We start from the raw sequence: 11,300 nt of genomic DNA, 5'->3' as shown, positions 1-11,300 counted from the left end.
ACTGTTCCCCTCTTCACTGACTCTCCCTGGCCCAGGACAAACTGATGTCCCGCTTTCCAATGAAATTACCAGAAATCAGACTGGATGCCACCAATGATAAAGTGTCTTTGATTTCTAACTCTCACTCTTCTTTTGCTTTGTCAAAGTTAAAGTGGGCCCTTTTTGAAAATGTGTGTATAGAATCAGCATTATAAAACCGACATGGCATGATGACAAGTGACATTGCGTATAATAGATGTTATTGTCTTCTGAAAGGTGGAGTATGGAGCCTTTTACATTTTGACAATATAGGAACTTCTCTTGGATTGTTTTTTTGTTGTTGTTGAAAAAAACAAAACAACTATAGATAGTTGGTCTACACCTTTATATATACACACACACACACACACACACACACACACACACACACACACACACACACACACACACACACACACACACACACACACACACACACACACACACACAAAACATTTGCCGATGGTTGTCAAATGTTTATAGTGTACCATACACTACAGTGAATCGGTGATATTTTTATTTCAATGCCATTGTTGTGAAATCAGTTGACATTTGTGATGTTGCATATTTACACATAAAATGATTCTCATTTGTACAATAGTTGTTTAAGTTTGATCTCATTTATGTTTGATCACACTGTTGTTGACACCATGTGAGGCTTGATAAAACATGTATAATACATTTATTTAATTGAGCTAGATTTCATGCCCTATAGAATTATAGCATACATCCCTCTGGCACTCATCTACTGAGATGTTGCCAATTGTTCAACAAGGAGCTGTGTGCAGCTCATATGCGATGTTTGCAGTGTGAAGCTGCATATTTGTTGAGACTTTTGGACACAGTAAACTTTATATTATAACCGATGCCAGTCCTTATTCCTGTCCTGTTCAAACAACAAGTGAGGAGAGGAACACACTGAACCTGACTCCATTGAGGAGAGCAACAGGCAAAACTTAAAACATATATTGGTATTGTTATTGTTGGGAGGGTTTGATTTGACTTGCCTGACAACATGAAACTTGAGCAAAATATGTTTATGTGGTGAAAGCAGAGCCCATGCCAAGCTTGAGCAATGTTGCACTAAAAAGTTAATTTAAAAGCTAACCGCAAAAAGAATTATGAAGATTTCTGAATCATATCATCACTGCTGCAGGGAAAATAAGATAAAAAAACTATTTGGTTTGAGAGGCTGATTAAGTTAAATGATATATAAAAGCACTAATCTCGCTTTTCTGTGACATGTGAATGTGGCAATGAGAAAGAAGTGGCTGTTTTAAGTGGGGTTTAAAAAAAAAGGTTTGCAGTTTAATGCTGTTGTCAGTTGGCCTTTCTTAGTATCACGTGTGTGTGTAAACTGTACTGTGGAATATTCCCTTTTCGGACGTGGGTTAAACTCACCACCCTGAGGTCTTGTGCAGTCTTGAACAGGTCTGTGCAGACAGTTATACTTATCTTGGATAGTTGTCAAAGATGCTGGTGTGTAAGAATAGCTTTTGTAACAACAAAAAAACACCATTATTTTCCCGGTACATTAGCTGCTGAGTATTTTTGAATCTGTGAGCGCAGGGGGGTTATATTTGTTGTTTTTCAACAAGTTTTGAGCTTACTTGGAGGCAGGTTTTTTTTTTACATTTTTTTTTAATCAGAGAAAGGACCTTTTAAAAAGTTTGACAGTTTGCGTGGTCACACTGATGGCTGAAAAAAACCAACACATGTTAACATCATGTAGATCATATCGTCCCCTCAGACGCTTTAGTTTTTTTCCATCTCTTGTTTGGCTTGCTACCCCCTTATAGCATAAAGCCTCAGAGGCTGTAGGAGGGAGGGTTGCCACATACATACACACACACACACACACACACACACACAATGCCAGAATCAAAGCTAATTATCGATTTGGAGAGTAAAAACTCAATCATGAGCGAATAAAAGCAGCTTCTCTAAACCGTTTTCTCATGTGAACTCGGACAATATCCAGAGCATTAGGTGTGATGCTTATCTGGAGTTTCCCTTTCACACATGTTGCACTACTACATGTAAGTGGTTGTGTGTGTCAGAAGTGCACACAAAACATCCATAGGCCGCAGCAGTGTGAACTTGATCCTAAGATCTTCAGGCTGATAATGCATATCCAGCTCTATATGGGTCAGTGCTAGGAATGTTTTGCAATATGTTTGTTTAGTGTTCATTTACTTTTCTGGTGTGTTGACATTATCGCTCAAAACAGCTATTAAAATATATGTTCTGATGATTGACTGATTTCTTAGTTGACTGAAGGCAAACACAAAAACTTTTCTGAGATGTTAACGGATCAGTCACTCAATGTCCTCTTCCACATATTGAGTTTATCAGATGCAAACATGTATTTCTAGACTTAGGTCTGTATTATAAGACCCTCAGATGTATGGGTTGCAGTGTTTCCCACATAATCTGATTCTATTTGTGGGGGCACCGCACCCCCCCCCCGGCAAGAAAAGCCAAAGGCCCCTTTACCTATTCGGGTAGCCCACGCATCCACCCCCCCCTCAAATAAGAAAATACACGCAAGTTCATGGCTACTGTAGACAACGTTCTTGTTGCTCTGTGTTGCGTTGTTAATGAGTNGCGGGGGGAGGGGGGTGGAGGAGGGCAGGCAGCGAAGGCAGTCGGAGCTCCTCTGAAAATCCCCATCGATTGGCCGATCAATCTATTGGAAAACACCATCAGGACCACAACCAGCAGGTGGAGAAGAGAAGAGAATTGGTCAGGAGGAGAGATGACCAGTGATGAGTTGAGAGGAGAGGGGAAGAAGACAAAAACAAAAAAATATCAGTTAGTGACAGCAGTTTAACTTTTCCAACATGCATTGACAAGAGCATGTGAGCTTTCCAGCATCAAAAGAAAAAATAGGTACTGTAATTTTCTCAGGTGTGTCAAACTAATAATAGTCAAAAGCAGAGCACTACAGTATGTCAACTGTAACTATAAGAAAGAAGAAGAGGTAAAGGTTCAGAAGTCTAGGAGTTAAGCACGTAAAATCATGACAAACATACACTTTTATTTAATGTTCTTAACCCTTCATTTCTTTATCAATGCTGCCTGAGGAACATATCTAAAACATGTCCTGAATAGTAGCATGCCCAAGCCCTTTTTTTGTTTATTAAGCTGTATTTTGTAGTTATTCACATATTTAAAATACCATTAAAAGCTTGCATTCTTTTTACAACGTACAAATAATTTAAAACCTGTTTAAGCCAAAGCTATTTGGTTACAAAACACTATAAAGGGCTAAAGAGAACATTTACATTTGTGTTATTTGACCAAAACGAACCCAATTAGGATCATTTTCCTTTTTTTTGAGAATACAAACATGCTGATATCACAACTCAAGAGACACACACTCTCCTATGAAAAGGGTCCATTTTTAAAAGAGAGTAATTGGTTTGAGCACATGATTCATCCTGGCAGACACTCAGGCAGTCTTTCGAACTGAGAATGAAAGCATGCGTCTTATATGCCGAACGTTTCAAATTGAGCTATACTCTGTTTCAAACAGAGGGCTTGTGTGTGTTCGGTGAGAAGAAATGAGAGATATGTGGACAGAGAAAAAAGAGAAAGAGAGGAGAATGAGGCGAGAAGGCCATAAGCTCACAACACGCCTCATAGAGAGAAAGAGAAAAAGAGACTGAATGTATGTTCAATACAGTTTCCTACAGAGTTAGATTCCAAAGTGTGTGTTTTTGTGTCCAGCACTGGATTAAACCCGGGGCGACTGCATGTTTCATCACACCCAACACACACTAATGCTTGCCACGTGAACAACTCATACACACATCATATAACAGTGCTAAGGCCCTCATTATAGGAGGAGATTGAGACAGAAAAGAGGGAAAGAGATGAGGAAAAGAAGGAGGGGTGGTTTGAACAGGTGGAAGGTGGGAGGATCAAGAGATGCAGGGAGTGTGCTCAGGCAGAGGAAGAGAAGGAAGGATGAAGAGCGAAATGAGGCAGACGGACAGTGACACAGAAGAGGTAGAACATATTTGTCCCTCAGACCCTTTTCTTACTTTCTCTGGTTCCTCTCTCCTCTCCATTTTCAGTCCTCTCACATGTCCCTATTAACATTCATGATGCACTCAAGATGCTCATGAATATTGGATTCTCACATACATCCCCTGACCTCACACACTGCAGCAGATTACATAACTAGCCCCTCTCCTCTTTACAGACACATAAACACAAACAAATACGCGCTAATTAAACATCTCAATTAGGTCCAAATTAGAGGACGAACGCAGAAGAAAAGCCACAACCTCCATTCACTTTCAGGGAGATGTGCACAAGCTCCTACACTGAAAACCAGATCTGGTTAACCAGCAGTCTCAAAATATTCCAGTCTGATGGGAAGTGTTGGGAATGAGGGGAACATCCAGTAAGGGTTGGGATGCTAGAATGATGGTCTAGACTTGGTAAGCAGTCACAGACTTATAAAAGAAGTGGACGTAACCACCTTGACGTCACTGTTTGGTTTGTGGACTACCACGTTGAAACCTCAAGTTTGTAATTTTGGCATTGGACGTTTTCATTTATAACATGCTTTTTTTGTGTAATTGACTCTAAATGGGATTATAATTTACAAAACAAAAATGAGCGATTGAGACCATAAACTTTAGGTAAACAATCATGCAGAGTAGTATGGTCATTTGCTTATAGACTTTTATACAAATCCAGTAGACTCAACACCTTAATTATTTATTTTTTGCAGGTTTAATGCATTTCTGAGTAAGCCTCACCGTGTGCCACTTGTCAGCTCGACGAATAGTATGCACAATGCACATCAGTGTTTGACAAACAATATGCAGAGGGAACTCTCAATTTCGAAAAGTGATCATCTATAACTTTCAGATGATAAAGATTTGACACCGACAAAAGATATTCTGTCAACCGTCATCTACAGTATTAGACAAAGAAAATCCTCACAATGCTGTCATTTCTGTCATTCCAATAGTTGATTAAATGACTTTTTGTTATATTATAGTCATACAATCTGTTCCCACAGCTGATTTTGGCACAGTGAAAACAGCCGTAACAGAGATTATGTAGATAATGATATTGAGATTCACTGTGATCCCGACAAAGTTACATGTCTCTGCAACTGATGTTATGGGAACTAATGGGCTAAAATATGTGAAGCAACAGTGTGGTTCTCTAACCTACTGGATGTGGCTGATCATGTGAAATTAAGTGTAATTGAGGTGTGGAAACTTGTGCTTGCCAACTATAAAAAGGCAAATTATTTGAAAATCCAACCCATCAAGTTTGATTACTTGGGTTTAGCGCTTTTGTTCTGGATGTAAAGGTGTGTCATGTAAGTGATGTTGGTGGATCTGTGGTTATACAACCAAACCTGATTGTGATTTGTTGTGTGAGAATGAAAATAAAAATGTCAAACAAGCAAGACAACAGAAAATAACAAGTTCAGGTGCAGATATAAATATTTCTCTGTGACAGCACTGCCTGTCCTGCAACTCATTTTTAGTCCTACAAAAACACACACAAAAAACATTAATGCTCAGGGTTCCTATTGGGTTTGTGTGTTTGAGCATGTGTGTGTGTCCGTGATATAAGCTCAGCTTCTAGTGAACATCAGCTTTTCTCAGGGCCAAAATTAAAAGAATGTGCAGTTTGAGGGTTATAGGATGAAAAGATGAGAGATGAAGAGAACTGAGAGGGAGATTCGGGGAAGCATGATAACATAAGAAAGAGTAATACAATAGTCTTATAAAGTTAAATCTGTAATATTTCTTCCTTAGATGGACCAACAAAGAGACACATACAGAAGACAAAATGGAAAACAAGCATGAAAGTAGATGCCTGTTTAGTACAACGTTGGGGAAAATGTAAGTTGAGTCAGTTGTTTCCCATGTCTTGCATTTATACACACACACAAACAAGCTTTTTGAAATCACACGCTAAGCACACGTAACCCAGGTCTATTTTGGTGAGCGTTTATTCTGGTGCGACAGACCAGATTCCATGCAACACAGGAATGAAATCAGGGCAGCTTGCTCTTTTCTCACTTCATATAGCTTCTCAATTTCCCTGCTTCTTCTTGAGCCTTCTCTCTGTTTCTCTTACATGTAACAGATAACATGATCAAATAGAAATGTCTGCAATCCTGATCATGTACATGCACATGGTGTCAATCTGTAAAAAGGCGGTGACGTGCATTTCAAAATGCTTTGCATGTTTTCCGTGATCTTGTGTAACCCTGTAAACCCGTTCCTGCGGAGCAAGTGGACCCTGCTGGAGAATAACAAGGTTTATCTGCTGACATGGCGTTTTTCTTGTTGATGCCAACCGACTGATGTATCAGTTTAGCCTAAAGGTAGTCCCACAATAACATAACACCCCAGAAGACGTTAAATAATAATAGGAAAGTAGAGAGTTGTTATAAATTCTTAAGCCCTGGAGCTCTACAACCCAGTGTTTCCCATACATTGATTTAATTGTGTTGGTCTAATGGATAGTGAGGTGGGGTGATGATCGGAAGGTTGCGACTTCAAATCCCGCTTGGAACACCACTACTAGTGTGCCCTTGAGCAAGGCACTTAGCCCTCAGTTACTCCAGGGAGAATGTCCCTGTGATTGGTCATTGTAAGTCGCTTTGGAATAAGGCGTCTGCTAAATGCCTAAATTGTAAATTATATTTTTGGAGAATAAACCCCACAGATCCTCAACTCCAGTGTGTCTCACTCATTAACAACGATCGCAGATCATTCAGATGCATCAAGAAGCGTTGTCGGTAATTATGTAGATGCGAACTTCATTGTATCGTTCTTTATCTCTTGAGGGGGGGGGGATGATGCGCGGTTGTAGGTGGTTCGACGGCGAATATTGGTTATTTGATTTTGCAGGGAATATTCATCTGTAAAGCTGTTTATTCATGTGTTGTACCTGCTGGTTATTTAAGGTTTAATTTGTATTTTTGATCTGTCTAGTAGACAAGTTTCAAGTTTATCGTTTACTATCATGTTTATTCTTTTCTTACATATTTGGGATTTTTTATGTATTTGTTTTATGTATTAACTGTTACTGTTTACTTATTGGTTATGTCGACCTAAGAAGTAGTTTAGACTTGTTGTGTTCAAATTGTAAATTTGTCATGTGTATATTTTTTTTATCATTTAATGATTGATCTGGTATTTGTTATTTGTTCATGCTTATTTATATTATATTTTTGCCCAATTTTTTTTGTCTGTAAGAATGTTTAACTCCCCCTCTGTTATGGGTGATCTATAAACTGAAAAATATTCTGATTCATGATTTTCCGAATATACTTATAGTTTCATCTTCTTGCAATAAAGACATGTGGTTCATGTCTTAGAGTCACGGTTGTAGATCTACATATTTAATGAGGTCCAAATATTTTGATCAATATTGGGTTGACTAATAAGTAATTGTCAGTGAAAGCATTGGTTGGACATGAAGTAGAGTCCAAGAGCATTTGTATTGTGATTAATCTGTACATCTCATGTGATTAGCACTGTTGGGTTAGTTTTGCTTGTTTTGGTCAGGAGTGGTTGTGCCAGTCATTTGGCAGATTGATATTTGTTTACATCCAGGAGATGACTGTCTGCTGTTCAGGAATGTGCTGTCTATTTTTATATATCTCAGATAGCTGCAGTACAGCACAGACATAAATCGGGCACAGGTGTTGATTTGGAAAACGCCTTACTTGATCCTTAGCTTTACCTTCCCCAACATGGATAAGAAACGAAGCTATAATAAAACATAAAAGACGGAATCGTATCCCTTTTCTTGTTGTAGTAACACTCGTTCCAAAAACCAGTAATGACAAAGGTTAGTTAACTCGTTGTGTTAAGTCTTTGCGTGTGCTAGTGAGCGACAGACATGCCATTGTTAATTGAAAGTGTGGGTCCTGACACCCCTCCTCGGAATCACCATATTTAACATGTCCTCGTTAAATAAGCGTGTGTTGACCTAATTGGAGGGTGGATTTCCTTCTGTTAGATTTGATTAGGAATGGTGACAGCTATCGTTAGGTTTCAGATTTTTTAAGTTTGTGATTTTTTTTTTTCTTGTTTTAATTGTACTTCAACTGATTTGACTAATAGATCGAGGTGTGCTCTTGTTCTTTGGTCAGCGATTCACTTAGGTGGTTGGGGGTGGTGTTTGTTTGTTGTTTTTTGGCTGGTGTGGGGGACCTGAACCAGCGTGTGTGATAAAGAAAAGATGAAAATCAAGGCACTTGTTCCTATTTTTTCAAGCCTTATTCAATTGTTCTTTTCTTGGGCTCCCTCATAGCTTTAAAACCAAAAAATCATTAAATTCAAAATCCATCGGCTTCACTGTTTCCAAATTAAATCATCCATCCAATTGGGTAGGTATTTAGAAACACCCCGTTCTCCCTAACCCATCAACCAGACATGAATCTCAATTTCAAGGTCAGCACCCCAAATATCAAACTCCTGGAATGCATGACAGCCAAACCGCCAACAATAAATAAAAATGTAGAATGCATATCGAGGTCGGGACTGGTTTTTTTATCACTGTAGCATTCTCATCTTATTCGCAGACAACCCCACATGGGACGGCTTGCTCTAATAATTATTCTTCTTGAATTTCTCTTCAAGTCCTGTTTTTTGTCTTTTTTAAATTCTCTTAATTCATGATTTACACTGAAGGCCTGAAAAGCGTGAGACCTCATTGGCTTCACACATGTGGTGTGTTGGTGTTTGACCCCAAATGAGGAGGGTCCCAGCCCTGACTCGCTCCACCCTCCACCTTCCTACACGACGAAGCTTTTCCCAGCCCCATGGAGGCCTGCAATTACTGCTTCTTCTTCACCTGATCGCAGCCGCCGCACCCCTCTCCTGACATCTTTACGTGACGGAAACGGGCACGTTCAGCCCACATCGGCGATTCGCTCTCGCCATCTTGCACATAAATACCCCTTCCCCCCACCCTCCACCAGGCCACCACCACCACAGCACCACATCCCAAACACTGCCCCCATCTCCTCTAGCAACGAATGGATCTGAGAATGCTCAACCAGCATGACCCCAATTCTGGATCCTAAGACAATGAAGCCGATTTTTAAAGAATGTTTGGCTGGCCAAAAATTTATAAAAAAATAAAGGATTTAATCGGCTGATCTCCCCTGCAAAAACTTGCCCTGTCCTGCACATTAAAAAAATTCAAAATTATGCTCAAAATTTTAAAACGGATATGGTAAATCAATACATGAATCGAACTCTATCAAAAGCTCTGCTATTTTTTGCCTAAAAAGTAAATGAGGTGTACATCTATGTGTTGCTTATCTGTCAACGTGTATAAATAAATGAATCCAGTGGCATTCGATGTGGATCATTAAAGGAGTTTTAATAAATATGCGAAATTCACTAAACGACTTCGTAACGTCTTCAGAGGGCCTGAGAATTTGTTTGCTGAAAACACCTCCATCTCAACTCGCAGAAAGAAGCTTATTTCGGATCAAATCTAGACCATCATTAATTGCCATTGTCTGTGTAATTGCATAGACCACGGAGAGATATTGTGAAATACATCAATGTTAGACTGGCTAACCGAACCAGCTGACCAGGATGATCAGTTCCTTTTGTATTCTAAAATGAATTTACGGGGCAGGTGTTCCCAATCGCCATGACGCGACCCAAAGGGAAACATAAGCCCACACGTGAGACCTTATAAATGACTCTCCAATCGTGCTCTCCTTCACACACACTTCATATAAAACCAACTGGGCGAGATCAAGGGGGGGGGGGGGGGGGCATCGTTTTGTGAAATCAAGCAGTGCAGTGTGAGTAAAAAATAGTGCTGGTCCTAACACCTGTTTTCGTGTCCTCTGTGGTGCTCATTATTACATTGCCAGAAGATGGGAAATAACTAAGTAATATCTTACATCCAAGTATGTGTCTTAGGTAAAGTCTTGAAATTACTTTGAAGTAAATTTCTCTTTTATGGGCTATTTTATATTTCACAATAACACATTTAAAAAAATGGGAAAATTAATGTAGACTCACATTTATCAAACCCAGGCTTTAGATACTTGTACCAAATGCATTCTCTAAAAATTGCAAACCCTATGGACCAACTCTAAGGCTCACCCAAAACCGAGTCAAATTTANCTTACCTTAGCTGTTGCTCTGATCAAAAGTCGTGTTCAATGGCATTAAAACGAGAAAAACATGGCTGAAGGTTAATCCAATGGTGAGTCCAGACACATTGGACTCACCATTGGATTAACCTTCAGCCATGTTTTTCTCGTTTTAATGCCATTGAACACGACTTTTGATCAGAGCAACAGCTAAGGTAAGAATTTCTCCGGTGTTTCCTCCGTGAAGCTACGTGATGTGATGTCTGTTTTTGCTTCCCCTGTCGCGGGTTTGGATCACTCAGTGATGTATGGGCATATATTTGTCTCATAATTATTCGTGTGAACATAAAAATTATTTCTGTGTAAATATGTGATTTGTAAATGTAAAACACCATCCACAAATGCATTTAAAAGATTTGCAAACTCACAAATACATTTGCAAATGTAAAACGGATCTGCAAATACGCTAAATATTTTCACCATTAAAAAAAGATCTGTGAATATCTCTTTAACATTGACAACTTTGATCAGGCATTTGTGAATCCATTTTGTATTTGTCAATCAAAAATTTGCTTGCGGATCTCAAATCTCTGCTTGTGGATCGTCTTTTTTACACACACAGAGTTTTGAGACAAACTTTCCGCCGGTCTCTGCTAAAATCTACTCGTGTCACTCGGTTATTTTCGGAAACCACGTGATGGCCTGCTGACATTTCCGCATGATTTCAAAGTAAGAGCATGATGGTTTGTTTAATGCACTGTTTTGTATGTATTCTTTATAACCATCATCATCATGTTATAGTGATACAGTTAGTTTGTTCAATACAGCCAGGGACGCGGGAAGTCAGTCAGAGCTGGGGCTGAGGGGGGATTTCACACACGAAATGCAGCAGGTTTTTTTCTAATCAGAAGACGATTTATTGTTGATTGAGACGCAGCCGGGTAGCAATAACAACGCACTTGAACTTTATAGCGCGCACCGGATTGTATAACAATAACAGATGCAGAGTTAACAGAGATTAAACAGATTAAAACGGAATAGGCCTACATGAATAATCATAGGTTTCTAACAGTGACAATTTACACAATTGCACATTTTTGTGAATTCGGCTGTGCGATATGCTAGAAAAGCGCTAAATGAACGTATTTTATTTAAGTGAACA

At 39.2% G+C, this 11,300-nt stretch overlaps 1 protein-coding gene across 1 annotated transcript in view; it reads left to right on the top strand.

Annotated features, from left to right (window-relative positions):
- The first annotated feature begins 3,951 nt into the window (after positions 1–3,951).
- LOC104950097 (clathrin heavy chain 1-like) overlaps positions 3,952–11,300 on the top strand; it is a 23,548-nt gene continuing 16,199 nt past the window's right edge. Inside the window, exon 1 of the mRNA XM_010776566.1 lies at positions 3,952–4,032. Within this exon, the coding sequence (XP_010774868.1) occupies positions 3,952–4,032 (81 nt within the window). The remainder of the gene's footprint in view (positions 4,033–11,300) is intronic.

The sequence above is a fragment of the Notothenia coriiceps genome, unplaced genomic scaffold (genome assembly GCF_000735185.1).
Source record: "Notothenia coriiceps isolate Sejong01 unplaced genomic scaffold, NC01 NC01_scaffold00000339, whole genome shotgun sequence".
Classification (NCBI taxonomy): Eukaryota; Metazoa; Chordata; class Actinopteri; order Perciformes; family Nototheniidae; genus Notothenia; species Notothenia coriiceps.
Note: the sequence above shows the minus strand (reverse complement) of the source record. Positions and strands in the feature narration are given on the sequence as shown.